At 41.6% G+C, this 21,938-nt stretch overlaps 1 protein-coding gene and 1 pseudogene across 1 annotated transcript; both read left to right on the top strand.

Annotated features, from left to right (window-relative positions):
- The first annotated feature begins 1,549 nt into the window (after positions 1 to 1,549).
- On the top strand, positions 1,550 to 6,213 carry paqr7a (progestin and adipoQ receptor family member VII, a). The gene is made up of 2 exons (XM_051390385.1): positions 1,550 to 1,665; positions 2,766 to 6,213. Exon 2 carries the CDS (start codon positions 2,804 to 2,806, stop codon positions 3,866 to 3,868), a length of 1,065 nt encoding a protein of 354 aa, XP_051246345.1. The 5' UTR covers positions 1,550 to 1,665; positions 2,766 to 2,803; the 3' UTR covers positions 3,869 to 6,213.
- Positions 4,259 to 9,620, top strand: LOC127358292 (membrane progestin receptor alpha-B-like; annotated as a pseudogene).
- Positions 9,621 to 21,938: the final 12,318 nt, after the last annotated feature.

Below are 21,938 nucleotides of genomic sequence, written 5' to 3' on the forward strand. Positions count from 1 at the left end.
ATCAAAAAGGGCACCAGTGCACAGAAAGTTGTGATGCATTTATGGTGAAACAGATTAGTCAGGGTGTTGTGTGGTTAGCACCTCAAAAGGCACTTTATTGTGTTTTGTCCACTGGAAGGGTTCTTTATGATGTTTTATCTACCATAGGAGCATTCAAGAGGGCACTTTATGCACTCCTGGGAACCAGCAGATCGCACTGCCTGCCCCCCTGAGTTTATTGCCAGGCTGTATACACTGTACTTACAAGACAGATTAATACAAAATGTCAAACTATTATTTAAATATAAGTGTCCTGCTAATATCCCATATTTCCCCTTTGGTTGCAAACATATACTTTACTCTCTGTCCAGTCAAGGGAACATTAGCTAGGACTTTCCTATTATCTTTCTGTTAAAGGGTTAGTATTCTAACCACATTTTACTTTAACCATTACTTTTGGGGGATTTTAAAATAAGAATATGGGCTCTACTGCTTCCAAAATTGTCCTATAATCACATAAATATTTTCATAAAAGCCTTTAACATGCCCCCTCATGCCTTCCAGGTTTATCCTCCCATACACCCAAATGAATATGTAAAGTTTGTTTAGTATTCCAACTGTTTGGATTCATTCAAATCATGTTTAAATAGTGTGGTCATGGTCACAGACTGTATGGTCTGTGGGAAAGAAAAAAAGAAAAAAGAAAAACTTGAGCAGATTGTCACTGACAAAGAATGTTCCAGGAGTTCACACCCACACACTATGTATGCCTCTCTGCCTCTCTGCCTCTCTCCCTCATACAACTCATGCTCAGGTTGAAGCGCCACAGAGGCTACTTCCTCTGCTTTGCATCCCTCCAGGAGTCACATTGAAATGAAGTGAGAATGACCCCTGAGATTGGAGGTTGTTTTTTATGTCCTCTCAAGTTTAATATACAATTTGCCGATGAACACATGAGAAAACAACTTCCTTTTCTGCCTTAGCCTGAACAAATATCTTAACTATACAAATGGGACTGGGTTGAGGCACCTCACTTCCGAGGTTTTCATTTGGTATTCACTTACTTGAGAACCCTTCTTCCTTCTGATCCACCCAGTGTCTATCAAGTTACTAACACAACAGGTATTCCGGTGGCAGTTTTCAAAATAAAACACATCAGGCATGCTCCATAATAACTTTGTAGGTTATTGCCAACAAACCACAGCAATGTATGCCAGTCCTGAGGAATGACTCATGACTGACTACTGTTCAGTCACAAAGAGTACAGAGTAAATATATGTTTGATGATAGTGTACACACACACACACACACACACACACACACCTGTACACTCTCTGTGCATAGGCCAAACTGTATGCCTGCTAATACAGCATTATATGTAGATTGCTGATAACTTCGACACTACCAAACTGCAATAATAGAGCTTATACAGTATATTTTCAAAACGTATAACTCCTACTTAATGTTGTTATTTACATACATCAGTTTTTTCATGTTTTATGTGAAAATCTTCTGTGCTTTTATTGTTGAATCCCCACTCTTCCCGCTGTGTTAGTACCTTGACACTGCCGTCTCACTTCAGAGGAAGGATTCATTCCGTATTCAGTATTTGTCTCGGCGGGCGGAGGAGGAGGCAGAGGTCACTTCATCTGTAAAACACTGAAGGAAACGAGCAATCAGTCCAAGGTGAGACATCGCTGAGGTATTGATCGGGTATTGATTGATGTCATGTGTACAGGGAGAGTTAACAGGTAGTCTGCTAAAGTGATGCGCAGTAAGTTACGTCTTCGTTCCAGTCCGGCAGAACTTTGAGAACTGCCTCGGGTTTGGTCCTTTAGCACGCACACTGGCTGGCAGTGAATCTACAGCACTCGGTTTAGTGCACCCACATAAAGTCCGTTTGATTCACATACTCGACACACAGCAACATGTTATCGCCATGGGCGGGTACAGGAGAAATATACAGAATTTTCCCCCTGAAGGTCTTAAGGGGGCACTAAAATAAGGAGGGAGAAAATGTGTCTAAATGTAAAACTCCCCCACTCCGTTTTACCAGATGTCCTACTACAGCTTATACTACTACAAATTCAAATCTAATATAAAAAAAAAATTAATAAGAATCAGAAAAATACAGTTCAACAACAATTAGTCACTTTCTTTTTGAGAAGTCTCAGTCTCATGTCTGACCAGTGGTGTAGTGCTCCTGGAGAAGTTGCTATACTCTTTTTGCCCACACGTTTGCCCCTCCAGGATAAACAGCCCTGACAAGTAATTATGCTCTTGCATGATTAGTTCACTCATAAATGGGCCAGCAGTATCTGCACATTGTCACTTAACTTCTGCTGCTTGACTTCAGGCAATAAGGAGCATTAACATTAGCCACAGAAGAGGGGCAGGCTTTACAATCAATACTGGCCCAAAGACTACTACGTAATTATACATTTTGAGTGAAGAAATTGGACAACTGTGTCATGACTTTGCCATCCTAGGGGGGGAAAAAACAAGCTCACAGAACTGAATATTGAGCATCAGAGAGGATTTAAAAGTATACCCATGTTGACTGTACCTGCACTACACCACTGCTTCCAACCAGCCAACTGCAGAGCTTTACACAGAGGAAGCAGAAAAGACTTTAGGTTGACATAACTGCTTGTGAATGGCAAAACTTTGTCATGGTATACAAACTACAAATTAGCAAGCTATGTTATATTTTGGCTTAAAAAAACCTTAAAATTGTTGAAAATATATATATATATTTTTAATTTTTGTGTATTTGAACTCTGCAGGAACCCCCCCAGTGTATATCACTCAGCTACTGACAGTTATGGCGACGATTGTAATGGAGAGAATTGGGCGAGTGTTCATCAGCCTGCAGCAGATCAGGGGGGTCCCCCGGATGCTGACTGAGGCGAAACCCTCCATGCCCGGCACTGTTAGAGACATAGAGGTCCCCTACTACTTCAGGGAGCGCTACGTCTCCACCGGCTACCGACCACTCAACCAAAACTGGCGTTACTACTTCCTGTCTTTATTCCAGCGCCACAATGAGACCATCAACGTCTGGACTCACCTGTTGGCCTTTTTAGTTCTTCTGGTTAAACTGCGCCAACTCACTGAGACTGTGGACTTTGTTAGTGATCCTCATTCGTGGCCCCTGTTGGTCCTCATCCTGTCCTCCTTGACCTACTCGGCATTCAGTGTAGCAGCTCACCTACTGGGCAGCAAGTCTGAGATGTGTCACTATACCCTCTTCTTTCTGGACTATGTTGGGGTAGCACAGTATCAGTATGGCAGTGCTATAGTTCATTTTTACTATGCTGTGGATGAGAGCTTGCACAGACACGTGCATGGGATCTTCATGCCCACTGCCGCTTTTCTCAGCTGTCTGTCATGCCTGGGATGCTGCTATGGCAAATACTGCAACCACAGCCTACCAACCTGGGTGCGTAAGGTGTGCCAGGTGGTGCCCTCAGCTCTCGCCTATATTTGGGACAGCAGTCCTGTGGCTAAAAGACTCATGTCATGGTCTTCAGCCAGCAATGACACAGCCTATATCTATCACTTTGGCCAGGTGGCTTTCTTTCTCAGCTGTGCCTTCTTCTTCACCTACCCCCTGCTAGAGCGCTGCTTCCCTGGGCGGTGCGATTTTGTGGGACAGAGTCATCAGATGTTCCATGTATTTCTATCTTGCTGCACCCTGTGTCAGATCCATGCCTCTCATCTCGACTTCGTTGGCCGTAGGAAATTATACTCAGGTCTGCATAAGAGCGGTGAGGCTGCCCTCTTTGTGGGACTGTATGTGGTCACTTTGGTTGTATGTGTGCTAATTGTTGCCTTCATGCTGAGGAAAGTAAAGCAAGTGTTTGACTTCCATGCCAAGTCCAAATAATGGAATAGATTCTGTAGGAGCTATGTGCAAAAGCATTCATGTGCCTTTTCTTGCAGACTTGCTGCTTTGATAGAAAGATAACTAATTATATTTGCTGTATTACTGTAGTTTAGGCTTGTGTTATGTAAATGTCTGTTGGAAATTTTAATATTTTATAACGGTAAGTGGCAGATTACAAGAGGGATGCAAAATAATAGTAGGAGTTTGGTACTGATTGGCATTAGAATTTTTGGAATAATTCCAACTGGTGTTTTTCATGCATCAGCAAAGGCTGGTGCTTTTTTCAAAGGGAACATAATCAAATTTAGATTCCTAAAACTGCCTACAGTATAAGTTCAGATTAACCTTATTTTTTTACAAACACAGGCCTGAAATACAATCATTATAGACATGCAGATGTGGCGAGATGGTGGAGGGTTGGGCTGCCACGTAGCGGTGCCACAGGAGCAGTACGGGGTTCAGTGCCTTGTTCAAGCAGTGCTCAGGAGGTGAACTGGCACCACTCCAGCTACCAGTACTGTGGTCCAGTCTGGACGTGAACTGGCGACCCTCCAGTTCCCAAGCCAAGTCCTGACAGACTAAGCTACTGCCACCCCCAAGTATATAGTCACTGCTGTTATTGATGAAAATAGATTGTATGCAGTTTGATTATGAATTATCAGGTTATTGAAAATTTCATTTTATCCTACAGTACTGGGATAATATATGGAATAGAATATAAAATGTGCCTATATATATTCTATATTTTAAAAGTGAAGACATATTTCACCCAAACTAATGGATTTTTATATTAGTTTGAATAATAATTATTTAAATGGTTTGAAAGTGATAAACTAATCAAACCAAATCTACTACTAAGCTGAGACTATCATATAGTATAATCTACCAATTGTAATAACAGTGTTACAACATGCAGTGCCTTTGTCATTGTGCCTTGAGAGCCAATTGTTTGCACCTTTTATGTTACATTTAGCATAAAGTTGGTGCTGGTTCTCACTGTTCTCAATCTAACTCTAACTAAATTAGGTAATGGCACATAGTGCAGATTGTCAGAAACTAAAGCCTTAGGATTTAAGTTGACATTTTCATGTAGCTAGGAAATCTTTGAAGACACATTATGAAATGTTTTTATTTGCCAGTCTGAGACTTAAACCATTTTGTTGTTGTTTTGTGAGCTTGAATTATATGTCATCGCACTTTTAGATATAATTTAACGCACTGCCTTAAGACTGTACCTAAGAAAGCTGGAGATTTTTATGATTTTATATATATATATATACTCAATTCTTAATGATATGTCTTAATTTAGACATGCAGTATATATGTGTAGGCTGTTTTGTATTATGTACTGTATATTCGGCAATCACTGGGAAATGTTGTTTGTGCCTTTTCAATTATAAGGGAAAAGTCTTGAGTGTGGGTGTTACATGAGTGTACTAATGAAAGGTGAAGGTACTGTGATAATGTATGTGTTTGGGAAATAATACTGCCTACTACTGACCAATATGTAAAGCCAGCGGGATTAATCTTAAGCTTTTTCTTGAAGCACAATTCTTGTGTGCAGCATTGACTGATAGTCTCCTCTCCTGACATGTTGCTGGCCTTTGTGTCAAATTCTCTTGTTACTACTTTCACTATGAGTAACTACAAAACATGTCTGAGAATGACTGTGAGGCTCCAGATGGATGGGGAATATTGTTTATCAGGAGTATGTTGACCTTTGCACACTGTGCAAGGAGCAACAAGCTCCCATGTTATTTCTGTTGTTAAAATACAGTATATGCATGTAGCCTACCTCCAGTTCAGTGTAATATAGTGTAGGTTATGAAACTGTAATTTCAATGACAAAACTGAACCTCATTGATATTGTGCGATCTAATGTTACTGCCTATAATTGAATGTTTAACTGAAACTCCAATTGGGAACTGAGTTCTACTTTATTGCACCTGTTGATGTATTGTTATAAAACTGTTGCAGATGTATTTCTCTTAAAGCCCTTTTATTTTCTTGACATTAGTTTTTCCTGCTATAGGCAAATAAAATGAATGTCGACCAGCAGCTCCCTGCTTGTGATGTCCCCAATCCATCTGCTGTTTCCGTATAGATGTTGTTCCCAGACTGGGTATTTTTGGGTGGAATCAAGACAGAGAGCTACAGACTGAGATTAAATGATATTGATGGTAATGGTTAACAGTATAAAAGTGTGGTATTATTGCAACAACTGTATTTTCACCATTAAATTGTGATATTTTAAAAACTGGATGGAGGATATATGTGTTAATGCAGGTACTGTAATCATTTTACTAAAAAAATAAAAGTCTGACAATTTTTGGATGAAAAACTAATCTGATGGCTGTTTTTCAATGGTTAATTGGTCTCCATAGCAACCTGTTACACAGTGTTCCTCCTAGCAGGACCTCAGCTGTTATTTACATACTGTAAAGATACACTTGACACTGATGCTGCGCATCTGTGTTGGTAATTTGCAAACTCAAATTAGCAAGGGAATATGTGCCTTATTGTATACATATAAACATATAAAATACGGGCCTTAGGCCAAGAAAAGAGTTAGGACAATATGATGATTTTACCTTATTTTCCTATCAACCCTCATGGGTTTTTAAGACGCCAGAAGTGCAGTTGCAGTGGTCAAACGTTTCATTCCACAGAAACTACAAAATTACAGATTAATTTGTCTTTAAATATTCTTATCTTAAAATGTTCCCTTCCTGAAGCAAAACTCAGGTTCATAATCATCCAGGCAAAACAAATCATCATAATTGGAGGATGTTTTACCAAAAAGTACATCCCTTATCTCCTCGTAGACAAGACAGTAAACCAAAAAATGAATCACTCCTCTGGAGTGGCATTAAACCTAATGATTGACGCACATTCCTGGCACTGACTTACAGTGAGGGCTCCGGACTGTCCCATTGTCAAATGATGCATAAGTGTTCTCTGGCAGACTTTTTGAGCCATTTATCCAAACTTTCTGTAAGTCTGCATTCTTACAGACGTTGTCCGAGGGAATGCTGTTTTGACAAAAATTAGTAAATTGATTATTTACGTCCATTCTGTAAGACAATCAAATCAGGCAGTTGGAACAAAGTCAAAAACGTAAAATAAAAAACACCCAATTGTAGGCTATGTAACATGATATAATAATATAATAATACACTTTATTTATACAGCACTTTTCAAAAAACAAAGTTACAAAGTGCTTGACATGGTTGAACTAGAATTAAAACATTTCAGGACTGAGGCAAATGAAAAAAAAAAAAAAAGGAGTTGAAACAGAGAGGACAACAGTGTGCTAGAAATAATAAAATGCTTTTTCGAGATGAACAGTTGAACTCACTGGTCCAGTCCAGTGTAGGGAAACACTCTGCAGATATTACAGAAAGGACAGATGATCTGACACTTCCTGCTCATTACTCCTTTCAAAAGGCAGCGTTTCAACAGTGAGCACAGCTGAAGCTGCTCTGCCTGTGGTGGGCAAAGCTGTGGCTGTGAATGCGAATTGCTGTTTCATAATAAGCTGAATAGATTGTGTTTTTGTTTGCTGCTAGATGGACTCAAAGGAGCAGTTTAAAAGGCGAAAGAAAGAAAAAAACAATGTTCATTTGGAGTTAACACGCAAAAATAAGATCTGTGTTAAGTGTTTTCGTTTGTCAGTCAGGATTAATGATCTTCGATGGATCTAGCTCAGATAAAATACAGTGTACCTTCTGCCCCTAAGTGGGGAAACTTCACATTAACTGAAGGATAAGATGTCGTGACCCTGCATATGCTGCTGGTCAAATAGCTGTCTGTTTACACCCATAGGTTTGTCATACACCTAAAAGTTAAGCTGCTGGTTGTTTATCTCAAGTGTAAATATCTATTGTGCATTTAGTACTTGTTACTGTGTTTTGTACAGTGTTTTTCTATTCTATTGAGCTTTGTATGAACCCTCTTGTTACCACTTTTTTAGTGGGCATATTTGTTTTAATAATGTTGTATTGTGTGCATTATTGTGCTTCTATCAGAAAACATTGTCATCAACTAACTAGAGGGGCTGTGTATTGTTTCTTTCATTGTCTGCTGTTGTTTATGAACTTGAATTGATGAACACAGTCACATATGTTCTGTCCCCCCCTGCTCACTGTTATATTGTGTTTAATGTAGCCAAACTTATGATGATATTAGTTGTAATAATATAAATGTTTTCTGTTTTTGTTGTCAGATTTGTAATAATAATTATAATTATAAATTTGAATGAAAATTCAAACCTTTTGTTTTAATATGCATATTGATTATGCTTAACCTATTTTGAATTTTACATTTCACATCTCCCCTACAATATCTGTCACTTACAGATGCCCCTTTTGTTGATAAGTGGATTACTAAAAGTTGTTTTAGATTTTGAATAGCGTTCAGGCTACTGCTAAATTGCAAAAGTGGGATCCCATTAAATGACTTATCAATGGGAGTCAAAAGGACACACTAACCCCTTTTTTTCTGTAGTGTCTCCTTTTACACTACCTTTATCTCCCATCCCATCTTTTTATGTAATAATGGAACCACACATAGTTTTCACTCTTTTGCTCATGGCTCTGTTTTTTTTTTTATTTTTTATTTTTTATTAATGCTTGATCTACCCTCAAAACCCTTTCTTTTGAGTTTTTAAAAAATGCATTTGTTATCTGGCCCATTAATATTCCCTTTTTTATGTAGGGCTCTCTGTGTTTACTTTAAAGCTCCAGTGTGTAACATTTAAGGAGGATGGTACGAATGGAATCTAATATTCATAGGTATTTTTTTTGGTGTATAATCACCTGAAAATAAGAACCGTTGTGTTTTCGTTTCGTTGGCAGTGCTAAAGTTCATTTGTACTATGCTCGGAATGAGAGCTTGCACAGACACGTGTATGGGATCTTTATGCCCACTGCCACTGGGATGCTGCTATGGCAATTACTGGAACCACACCCAACCAAACTAGGTATTAAAGGTGTGCCAGGTGGTGCCATCAATGCTCGCCATTATCTGGAACAGCAGTCCTGTGGCTAAAAGACTCATGTTGTGGTCTACGACCAGCAGGGACCCAGCCATTATCTATCACTTTGGCCAGGTGGCTTTATTTTTCACCTCTGCCTTGTTCTTCACCTACCCCCTGCTAGAGCTTTGCTTCCCTGGGCGGTGTGATTTTGTGGGACGGAGTTATCAGATGTTCCATGTTTTAATATCTTGCTGCAGAGGTCTTGTGTCAGGTCCATGTCTACCAGCTAGACTATGTGCGCCGCATAAGATCAGAGAGGCTGCCGTCTTTGTGTATGTGTTCACTTTGGTTGTATGTGTGCTAATTGTTGCCTTCATGCTGAGGAAAGTAAAACAAGTGCTTGACTTGGCAATTCGCCAACCAGCACCTTTAACACTCAATAATTAGCATGTAATGGCTCATTTGTTTGAGGGGCTGCTTCTGGCAGTACCTATCCACATAGGTACTGCCAGAAGCATGGTGATGTAGTGATTATACTCAGCAGGCTAGTTGATATAGTGCTGTAGCTGGCGTATTTCTATTTTCTTTCTACTGTTCTTTTTAGAGTGTAAATAAAGGACTCACTTAGCTTTCTAAAACTCCTATCCCCTCAAAGGTCACCACTGTCAACAGGCTTTGCTATCGTCAACATTTGTTCACCAAAGTTGAACACAGATTATTATCGCCTCCTTAAACTTTCCAGGCAACTACACTAGATTAAACAAACTGGAAATAATCTGTCAATACATGAGTTTTGCTCCCTAAGACAGCTTTTCCTTCAGGTAAAGGAACCAGTAGGGGCCCAAGCTTAGAGGGCTGCGCCTATACAGACAATCTGGAGTTATTATACATAACTAACATTTTATTTTGTATATGCTTCAGAGAGCTAAGTCTATTGAAAGCAGGATAAGGACAATGCAGGACATGGTCCATGTCCCACTGGGTCTGCACACATACTTTGCCAATGTGTCACAGCCAAACCCCCATGAAGTGTGCTGGGCTGTGAAGCCAATTTGACATTGTGCACAGCGGCCCAAAAAAACTTCCATTGACTTCCATTGTTAAAGAAGAGGGTGTAAAACATGGGTACAGCTAGAGTCACAAGCCCCAAGAAAAGACTTGTTTCACTATCAAAATGTGACCCATTCAGTCTGATAACATTTGGAAAGTCCAGAGCCGCACAGTTAAATTATTTTTTCCCCATTAAAGTTAGCAGAGGGCTAAATGGGACATAAGCTGGCAAACTGCACAATAGCACATCACAGTATATAATATGTTTACAGATGGCACAGAGAGGAGTTAATAGTTAAAATTAAAATTAGAATAAATTCCTTTTCAAATCAAACAACATGAGTGGAAAGTATTATTCTTACAAAGCAATTGCATTTATAACTACATTTTTCCCTCAAATGTAGCTTAACCATGTCATGTGATCAGCTACTTGCGTTACCCTCACTGTCTTGGAGGCTGTCCTGGCCAACGAAAAAGAGCAGATATAAGGGGAAGGTTCTCAAATCCTGATGCGATGGGGTCAGCTAATTTATAACGATCAGGTCCTCCTCTAGGAATTCCAATCGCGTCAATGTAAGTTTCAGATGAAAAATCAAACGCATCTGTCTTCACAGAGCGGCGTGGTCTAAGGGGAGTGACATGTTTATCATGAGCTCCGAACAAGGTGAGGGGCATAGCAAGTCTAACTAAAGCACAAGTGCCTCTCCAATTAGCCGGTAGCTGGGTTTTAATAGTGTTTTGGCCACAATACCAGAATAGGTCAGCTCTGGCCCAAACCATATCAGTGGCATTGGTCCAGGTTGTGACGTTTATCGTGTGATTGCACCAGGATGGTTCAATTTCTCCAATAGGAGGTCCAGTGTTGCGTGTAAAGCAGGTATAGTTACCTTCCTTAGGGGTGAAAACTGGCGGGATGGTGTGATTTGTAACCGCTGGGTATACTTCTGACAGATTGCCGCAGTTCACTGGTACCTTCTGCATGGTTAATGCCAACATACAATGGAATCCTGCGGGATCCGTAACAGCATGCAGCGGAGCTGGAACAGTAATCAAAATAGGTCTTGCAGTGGAACAAGCAATACAAGTAGTCATTTTTAGAGAAGCAGCAGTGGTTTCTATCCATGCCAGCCACTCATTTCTATCTGTATACCCTGTGGCTACTGCAATAGATTCTGCTGGTGTCAGGGTGTTTTAACATGGATATCCACTAGGCCTTGCTCATTAAGCGTTACCAGAGTGATGTTGGGCTTGGCTGTTGCTGCAGAGCTGCTAGTTGAGAGATAATTCGGCATCGGTGACCTTAGAAAGTTTATTTTAATTAGGGCCATAGTGTCTACTCCAGACTGATCTACCCCTACTACGAGATAAGCGCTGTTGCTGAACGGCCCACATTCAGCCATGGTCCATATCTGATCTATCCATGGGTTAGTGTTGAACCCCAGCAGGGACAATTGGACTGGATTTCCCCCTTTATTCCCTTGTCTCCTCCAATATTTAATTTTTGTCGGGAGATCAATACCCCTGTAAATACGCCCCGGTGGCTGCCAGGTGGTTGAGGATGAGGCAATCACATCACTCCATCGTTCACACCATGTATTTGATTGCGTGCCGAACCAGGGGAAGCCGCACAAGTACGTGTCATATCCTATCCACTCTTCATTCCTGCCCCCACAGTTAATCACATTGCATAAATCAAATTGGTATGTAGATGTGGATCCTAAGGTGTAATTTAGCTCTATGCCTCCATATATTGCCAGGCATTTGTCTTTATGTTTATCATATTGTACTGGCAGTGAACGTCTGGACCGGTTCAGGTGTGTGGGGGTGTGTGAGTGTGTGTGCGTTACTGGACCTGTTCCCAGTATGTCCTTTGGCGTGTTTCCCGTTCTTTCTGTGGTCTGGACACGTTCCCATATCAGCACAGGAACTACAACAAACAAAGCAAAGCACAAACATACTCCAAGCCACCCCATTCTATCTTCTGGGCGGCACATTTATTAAAATGCTGACTAAAATACCCGTAGTGAATGGTGCTGAGAGTGTTGAGAAGTGAGATTAATGTATGTCTTGCTTTAAGCCCAAAAAATCTAAAAATTGCAAGTTAAAAAATATGGAAAAAATAAGAAGTATATAAGTAAGCTAAAAGTCCTTATCTCTCCATGTAGCAGGGCAGAACCTCCACCCGCGTAAGTCGTTTCACGCTAAACACACCTAATGACTCCACTCCTTGTTTTGGCAAAGCTATGATAATATAAACATAAACAGAAAAAAGGATATAGGGATTTATTTTTTTTTTTTTTCCAACGCTGTTCCTTTGAGTGTTTTCTTATCTCCTCCACCGTCCTCATGGGTGGTTCAGCGGCTGTGCACATCGACCAGTGCAACCAGGTGTCCCCCTTTCCCTTGAGCCGGACCGCGTGGTTGGTCCTCTCTGTCACCTGGTATGGTCCTGTCCACCTTGGCTCAGACCACTTTCGTTTGATAACCTTCAGCAGCACCCAATCAATGTCTTTTGGGGCTGGTGATTTCTCTGCTCCCCCTTGGATCTCATTCACCTGTTTTGAGAAGGCTGAAACCAATGCTGTTAGTTGATCATAGTATGGTTTGTACTTCAAAAATGGAGCTATTGGGGCTGTTATCCCGCCTGCTTCAGGTCCTGGGAACTTCTGTCCACAGGTGAGCTCAAATGGTGTAAACCCTGTCCTAGAGCTCACCGAATTTCTGACTGACATTAAAGCTAGTGGGAGAGCATCAACCCAACTCAGCTTGTCATGTGCACATATTTTACCAATCTTTCCTTTCAATGTTTGATTCATCCTTTCCACCTTGCCTTGAGATTGGGGATGATAGACTGTGCCAAATGTGTGTTTTAACCCTAGGCTAGCCTCCACTGCCTGTAGGTGTTTGTTTTTGAAGTGTGTGCCATTATCAGATCTGATTCATCTGGGAAACCCATGTGTGGGAATGTATTGATTTATCAGGAATTTGACTACTGTCTGTGCATCTTCCTTTTTTGCAGGTAGTGCCTCCGGCCAGCCAGTGTATGCATCCACTGATACCAGGAGGTATCTGTACCCTCTGACCCTGTCATTCATGTCTATGTAGTCAATAATGATCTCCTGCCCCGGCCGGGATGGTAGAGGGAATTTTCCCTGGTGTGGTTTTACTGTAGATCTAATATTGTACACATTACACGTACTGCATTCCCTGATATGATTCTCTATCATTGCTGGTAAAAAGGGATGCCACCAATGAGTTAACTGATGTTTCATTTGTTTACTGCCGCAATGAGTTGGCCCGTGAGCTTCCTGGAGCACCACTGATGTCAGTCCTGGAGGGAGAACTGGTCTCCCCTCTGGTCCCCTCCACAACCCATCGGCCTTGACTGCTCCGCTGCTTACCCAAACACTCTGATCATATGGGGAGGCTTTTTCCTGTTCTTTTCTCAACATGTCTTTGTCACAGGGAGGCAATATGTCATAGACTGTCTGTCCTGCTTGTATCATCATGTACTGTGTACCATAGCCGGCTTTCTGTTTAGCTGCTTGGTCTGCTGCGTCATTTCCTCTAGCTGTCAGAGAGTCCGTCTTGTCATGTCCTTTACACTTGATTACGGCCACGTGTCGCTTCATCAGTGCTGCTTCAAGTCTCTGTATGTCTTTCTCATGCTTGATGGGAGTGTTAGAGGCGGTGTGAAACCCTGATCTGATCCACTGGCTTAGGTCTACCTGTATGGCTCCTACCACATATGCAGAGTCCGTGTAAATGTTTACACTTTTTCCTTCAGCTCTCTCTACTGCTGCTATCATCGCCTGTAGTTCTGCTAACTGAGCTGATACTTTTCCTGTTACTGTATACTGTCTCGAACCCCCTTTCTGTCTGTCTCACCACTGCCCAAGCTGCTTTTAACCCTTCTGTTGGATGTCTGAAGCAGCATCCATCTGTGAGCAGTGTCTCCTCTGCATCTCCTATCGACTGACTCTGCAAATCTATTCTTACTCTCAGATCTTTCTGTACTCTTTCTTCACACAAATGAGGCTCCCCTTCCCCCATGCTGTCTGCCATGTTTATGCCTTCATGTGTGAATGTTATGTGGGGTGCAGTTAAAGTTTTTTCCAGTCTCGTCTGTCGTAGTGATGTCATGGTGAATGCCTGTGAGTTTACATACGCTACCACACTATGTGTTGTGAGTACTGTCATTGCATGTCCCATTACAATGTGTGCAGTTTTGTTAAAATTTTTTGCGACCCCTGCTGCATATCTCGTGCATGGTGGGTGTCTGTTCTCTGTTGCATCTAGTGCGACGCTTGCATAGGTCAGAACTTGTCTCCCACCCCCCTTTTTCTGAAAAAGCACACCATTGACCAAAGCCGTTAGGATGGGTGATGGACCCCTATCGTATTCCTGTGAAGATGATATATCTTACTCTGGCTGGTTGTGGTATATGACTAGCTGCCCTGACATCTGTGCCTCACATACTTGCTGGTATTGCTCATATTCCCCCTTTTCTTCTTCCCCCTCTCCATATGTGATCTCCCTCCTCATCTTTTTGCACCCACCCTTGCCACTCTCTCCCTGCCTCTTTGCTATTCTCCTGTCTGTCTTTGCCTGGAATGGTCCTGCTGGGCTCCCTGTCTGATTTTTCTCCCCCCCTTCGCGCTGCTTTGGCTCCCTGTGCTCCTCTCTCTCACTTCCCCCCTTCTGGTGTTCCAGCTTCTCTATAGGGAATGTATCCTGTATAACCAGCACTGGGCATCTTATTTCTTCCTGTTTTTTAACCTCTGCCTTCAACTGGGCTATCCTCTCTTGCCGTTCCTCCCAGTATGCTTTAACCTCAGTCAGGTCCTTTGTCTGCCCCTTTATTAGCTCCCGTAACTCTTCAAATTGCTTTGCTGTCCCTTCAAAGACGTTCCCCTCTAAATCCAATTGGCCTGAATTAACTGTGATTACCGGAGCCTGTATTGCTCCTGGACGGGTGTCTGTGTACGGCGGAGAGGCCCGGGGCATAAGGAGGGTTGTCGAGGTATGGGTATAAGGGCCATGGTCCCGGCTCCATAGGTGGAGCAGTCTTGGTCACAGTCGTGGTCACAGTCTTTGTCCGTGCTCCTATTGCTGCGCAGGCTAATGATATCGCGTGTACTGAAGCTCTCTTTCTGTCTATCTCCTCTGAAGTCTTCTTCCACTTTATCTTGGCCAGCCAGCCCTGTTGTACTCTAGTGTCATGCTTTTCTAGCTTGTCTATTACAGTCTTCTCTGCGGCAGCTAAATATGGCAACAATTTCACCCTCTTCATGTTACCAGGTACATGTCCCTGCTCCTGGAGCCACGTCCATGTATCATCATGTCCTTTCATCATTTTATCTTGTTCATCTTTAGGAAATCCACTAGTCATTTGCCCCCTGACTACTTCCCACTGCTCACCCACTGTGTTTACTGAAGCCTCCCCATTCTCCCCACACTCTTTATTAAATTCCTTTTCCATTTTTAAAAACAACCTGTAAAACGTGCTACAACACACTGATTGTAAAAACTTTAAAACACATACAGGGTTGGTGTGAATGACTCAGAGGTCAGTATTGTACAGCTAATGCCCAGTGAGACAAGCTTCTAGGCTGAAATAATCTTTTCAGTCCGGTCTCACTCTGGGGGTCCTCTCCCAGGCTTTGTACACACTTTTTAGACACACTCCCTATATCAACCCAACCCCCCACAGGCAGGAGTCGGATGAGACGAGTCTCACCAAAATATCCAACAACTGAAAAGCCACCCACACAATCCCCGATATGCCTTTTTAACAGAGTCACATTAAGAAACGCTCAGCTGTCATGTTCACATGTTTGCACAAGCAATATATCTGATGAACTCAGGTTAATCTGTACTGCCAACGCTAATTTTTTGCTAGGACAGATTGTCTATCTTTGTGCCGACTCTCATGGATCACAGGAGTTTCCCCCTATTGGCGAGTACCCAGTTCACTTTTCCCTACTGGCGTCCCCCACTTCTGGTACGTACCGGAACCAGACTCCTGGGGTGTCTCCGAACAGACCCCTTTTAACTTTGTCACGCTATATCAAAAGTATAGCGTCACAAAGGCGGGACGGACTTGAAACTGTTGGCTCGTTCGTGGGGCCTCTAACCCCAACGGGACTCCAACCCCTCGGGTTAGCCTACTACTGCGCCTTCAAGAGTAGGTTCCCATTTGTGGCTTCCTCCTTAGTGGAGTATCCTTATGGTTGTACAGTACACTGGTTTAGACTATACTAGGACGGGAGACTTACAAGTGACTTCAAACTAATTTAGAGTGATCAATAGCAGTACTTTGTCCTAACAGGCGTCTGCTCACCTTGTTTTTGTAGGAGCCCCTTAAGTTTGCAGTCACTCGTATCCGCCCGTCCGTTGTTCTGTGAAGAAACAAAAAACTACGACTCCTCACTTCTCCGTCTCCATCACGTCGGGGTCACCAAATTGTTGAGGAATCTCTGTATTTCAAAAACTCAATTCCTCGCGTGTTCTTTTAATGAAGCGATAGGAGAAGGATCTTGGAGTATAAAAGAATCAGCTTTATTTTAACACCAGTATATTGTACAAAAGTAACAGAGCTCTGGGTTCAACTACGGTTAACCTGACATGCACAAGGTCTGCCAGTTCACAAAGTCTGAGCAACCTCCTGTTCCTAACATCAGTTCTTATATTCTTGAAGATAACACATAGCACACGATGGTATAATCTCCACCCCTTGTCCCCTTGGTATATTGACTCCAAGGATGATGTTGATGGGGTAGCTAGCACCTGGAACTCATCGAAGGGGAAAACGGCCTCTTTTTCTGACATTCAATGACCTGTTATCTAAACCTATGTATCACTTCTTACTCTCTCTTCCAGATATGGAGTTATTCCGTCATGTGCTCCATCATTGTTTTTACGAGCTCATGATACTGACCTCGGAGGCCATGTTTACCGCTATCTCTCCCAAAGAATGTCATGTTATATCTGCAACTACCCACACTCTTCTCCCTTATACTGTGCTTGCTATTCATATTCATTAGTAAGTTATAGTAACTATAGTAACTATAACACATCATACAAACATCTAATATTCATTACTTTATTTCTGTTATTAGTATTCCCTTAACAGCCCTTTATCTATGTAAGCATAATCGATGTAAGCACAAGTAAACATTTCTATTCCAGTTAATAATCATACAGGTAAATATATAGAGTATAAATCACAGAATATCTCAACAGTACACTTGATACTGTGCATCTGCATTTGCCATTTGTATGTTCAGAATGGCACAAAGTAAATCTGTACCTTACTGTACTGGGTCTGGGACAGAAGGTCCAGACATTTAGTTAAGACTACATGCAAGGGAAGACAAAATAAATCAAAAGTCAATGAGTAAATGAGAAATGTACCTTTCATTTTACAATAATGCATGGAAATGTCTTAGAATATCTCCTTTCAGAGTTAGGATCTTGCTTGCTCTCAGATGAATCTAGAAGAAATCAAAAATACCTTTCTGCTGCCCCCAAGTGTTGATGAAGGTACAGTTATTTGAGGCAGAAAGACCTGGTTTATTTTGTCATGTCAGGAGCAGAATTGGTGTTCTCCTTCTGCTGGTGCAAACCTCAGAGATTATATTGTTCACCTCACCTGCAAACACATATATTCATCCTAGTGGCCGGCTCTGCAGTCCGACTCCAGTCTTACTGTGTATTGGTGTGTACTGGTCCATGCTGCACGGCTCAGTTATTCACCTAAAACCCTGAATCAGCTGAATCATGGCACTGCTGGACTCTCTCCCACATTCCTCCTGTCTGACTCACAATAGAAGGGGCCAGCATGCTTTCCTTGTGATAAGTTCCAAATGAAATTTGCTCATTAGACGTAATAGGGCTCGAAATACTCACAGCATTATAGCAAGAACAATACACAGCTGCTTTGAGTATGACGTCCTCTAAAACACAAACGTCATAGATGCGTACAATTTGGGGAATCTGGATAATTTCAACTTGGTGCTGTTGCTGGGTGGTCCAGTGGTTAGACAGAACGTGTTAGAACTGGACTATTCCAGACTGAATCCCTTTGGCAGCCGTCACCTAAGTAGAAGTTTCCTTGAGAAACACTAAACCCTTATTATGTGTCCCTCCCACTGAAGGGTACTTCGGAAGGAGAACTGCTAAAAACTTCTTTTTTTTCAAAGTTTTTGCTTAATTTCCTGAATTTCAGAGGAGCTTATGATAAAGGGCAGATTTGTAATTGATGCTATTAGCTGTCATCAATGGACTAAACAGCATGGTTCTAGGCATGGCAGTGCCAAACTGTCTGTATGTTAGTCTGACATTTTACAGACTGAAATATCTAATCAACTATTGCATGCATATTTCACAGACATTCATGGTTCCCAGACGATGAGGCTTACTGACTTTGGTGATCCCCTGACTTTTCTTACTCCTCTACTGGCAGCATATCTTGACAAGTATTAGTAAGTAGTAGTATGAAATGTGGTAGCAATACACATGGTGCCTAAAGGATGAATCCTAATGACCTTAGAGATCCTTAGTGATGGGGTGAATCTAGGGAACTATTCATGCAGACAGAAATATATGCTGATTTAATTGCAAACTATCACATATATCAATATTTGATTGGAAAAGCTCCTTAATGAACATATTTAAAGAAATATCAAAAGATGGTATTAGAAATCAATAATTTGTTTGTTTCTTTCTCATTTACCTTAAGCCTATCTTAGTCTAAAATGTGGTCATAACAGATCATTAAATGATGTGCTAATTTCCTTTATTTAACACATTATTTTTAAAATTAATCTAAATTAATTTGTTAAATTTGACAGCATGGCAGGCAGCCAGGGTGGCCAAGCATTTCTTAGGGGAGCACTACCACCCAATGTAACCCATCTTGATCTGCCTCTGGAAACATTTCAACATCTACTGGATGGATTGGCACAAAATCTTCAGACATTCATTGATGTATCCTACTGACTTTGTTGATCTCTTGACCTTTTCTCTAGTGCCACCATGGAGTTGAATTTATGGTTTTGAATACAATCTCTCGACAACTGTTGGGTTGATTACCACAGAAATTGGTACACACAGTCATTGTTCCCTTCAGGATGAATTGTAATCACTTGAGTGATCCCTTAACTTTTCAAAAGTCAGAATTTCATAATGTCCAATACTTTGGTTTAAGATAAATTAACTAATGACATTCCCATCAGCTTCAGCACTCACAGGCCTACTTTGTGTTTAGATGGTGAACGTAGTCAATTTGAGCATGTTAGCATGCTGCCGTTTGCATTTACTTCAAAGCACTGGTGTGCCTACAATAAATACAGCCTCACAGAGCTGCTATCACGGCTGTAGTCTTGTCACACACCCTGGAATGAGACAGAGTCAGCAGGAGGCTGCGAAGACACAATCAAGAGAATATGTCCAGAGACAGAATTGGAGCATCAAAACTATTCTTAGAAATATTCTGTTGCATCCCTGAACTATCAGGTACTTAGTAGTGAAGACTGCCTCTCACTGTTATACTTCTGGCCACACACAGACACACACACACACACAGACACACACACACACACACAGACACACAGACACACAGACACACACACACACACAGACACACACACACACACACACACACAGACACACAGACACACAGACACACAGACACACACACACACACACACACACAGACACACAGACACACAGACACACACACACACACACACACACACACACACACAGACACACAGACACACAGACACACAGACACACAGACACAGACACACAGACACACACACACACACACACACACACACACACACTGCAAGGCTCGCTGTGTGTGGTGCTGCTTAGTGATGATGTGGCTGCCAGCCTGGAACACTAAACCTTGTAGGAAGAATGAAGGCTTCCTGTGCCCCAGTGGATTCATTCTCCAGAGGCATTTGTTGCAGACAACATCGGAGCATGCAGCCTGTGGACAAATTCTGCTGGTTAAAAAAGTCCTGTTAGGTGTAGTCATCACTTTTGTCAAAATAAGCCCTATGGTACTGCAGTACTGACTGTCTGATCTACACAGCTGCTAATTAGGAATTGCAGAATTAGGACCCAAATTGGGAGAAAAGATCAGTATGCAAGAAAGGTAACTGTCAAACAGGATAGACCAATAATGAAGGACTGTAGTCTATGTAGGGACAACAGGAGAGGGGGAGCACAGCTACAGCAGCACACAGTGCTGTTGAACATGTTTCCAAAATCAAATGTACTTTCCAGCACGTGTACCATCTCAAACTGTGTTATATAGCATTTCTTGTGAAACACCTTTTTTTTTTTTTTACATGCACAAAAGAGTTTTCCATATATCATACAGGTTTGTTTCATGAGCAATGAGCCTGCCAGCTGCATAGGCAGTTTTGTAGGCAGGAATTCATAAATACCTCATGATCAGGGCTGATATGTTTTTACAGCAGGGAGTTAATTCCAGCCTGGATCTGTGAGTACAACTTCCAATGTTGTGTTCATTGTGACAGCAGACAGACTTTGTATGGGGACAAGGACAGATGGACACTGGCTGGCTTAGAAATGTTTGTGCTAATGTGCAACATTTACTTTGTGAGTTTCACTGTGAACAAAAGCAACAGAAGAAGCTTCCTGGTGTTACAAATAAATAAGTAAATAATCTGTTCTTGACTTAAATGGAGATGTTTATCTCTACAATTTCTAGAAGTAAACCATCCACAATAACAACACACACACCACACACACACACACACACACACACACACACACACACACACACACACACACACACACACACACACACACACACACACAACCCTATAGACAACTTTGGCAGTGTGCAATGAATCAGTTGAGATAAGCCAGATACGGTTACCTATAAGAGACCAAACACTGTGTGTGTGTGTGTGTGTGTGTGTGTGTGTGTGTGTGTGTGTGTGTGTGTGTGTGTGTGTGTGTGTGTGTGTGTGATTGTCTGGAATTCCCTGAAAGATGGATGAAGCTTAACAGAGAAACTGAGGTAGAGAGGGAAGAAAGAGGAGAAGGGTCTCATGAGGAGAAAATTAAGAAAGAAAATAAGAGAAAGTATGAGAGGAAGGAATGAAGAGTTGACAAGAGACATAAAAAGATTGCTGTCATTTCTGTAAAGTAAAATATTACTGATTGAGGCATAAATGGGATATAAATTCAAAAAGCAGCAAAGGAAAATATGAATAAAGTTGTGCACTGTCTCTTTAAACTGTGCAGCAAGAGGCATCCTATGTATTGAGGCAGAGTGGAGTCAAGTTTACCAGAATACAACGAATCATTTCCTGTTGTTTCCAATATTAAACATTTACTGTTTCTCAGAAAATGTCAGATCTTCAGATTGCCTGTTTTATCCGCCAAAATGTCAACTGACACGATAGGGGCCGTCTCCTGACTGCCTCTTTACTGTCTCTGTAATAAAAAAGGCAAAAAATAGCCCTCCACTGTGGCTCAGAACGAGAACATTGTATGGCAGGGAAGCAAAAAGCTGCCTAACAGAACAAGGACTGTGGATTTGATCCCCCACAGCTTACCGTGGAATTGTGTTTATCTGATTGGAGCCACCAAATTACCAATAACTCCTTCAGTATACATACAGGTAGGGCTGTACCCAACTCAGAATTTTGTCAGTTGAATCAGATTTGACTATTCGTTCCTTTTTTTGTCAGTTCAGCCCTGCGGTTCCTCATGCTATAGCCTTCCTCTTGTTTTATGCCTTTCTTTGTCATCTGTGATATGAAAAGATTCCCACACAGTCGGAGAAAGTAGAAGTGTGTGTCCTGCTCATAGTTCCATTATAATATCCCAGTGTACCATTGATGGAGATAAAAAAAAACAAAAGTGCAGAGATTCTCAACTGATGATTCCAATCATTGAGTTTTTGGGGTCAAACCTACATAATGGGTATGTGAATATTTAGACACATCTACATATAAACCCAGCCCAGTGATTTCCAACCTTTTTCCTTAA

This window comes from Dicentrarchus labrax, unplaced genomic scaffold (genome assembly GCF_905237075.1).
Source record: "Dicentrarchus labrax unplaced genomic scaffold, dlabrax2021, whole genome shotgun sequence".
NCBI lineage: Eukaryota > Metazoa > Chordata > Actinopteri > Moronidae > Dicentrarchus > Dicentrarchus labrax.

What these genes read in the sequence shown, in the direction of transcription:
- paqr7a (XM_051390385.1), top strand. Translation starts at nt 2,804, where the DNA reads ATGGCGACGATTGTAATGGAGAGAATTGGGCGAGTGTTCATCAGCCTG.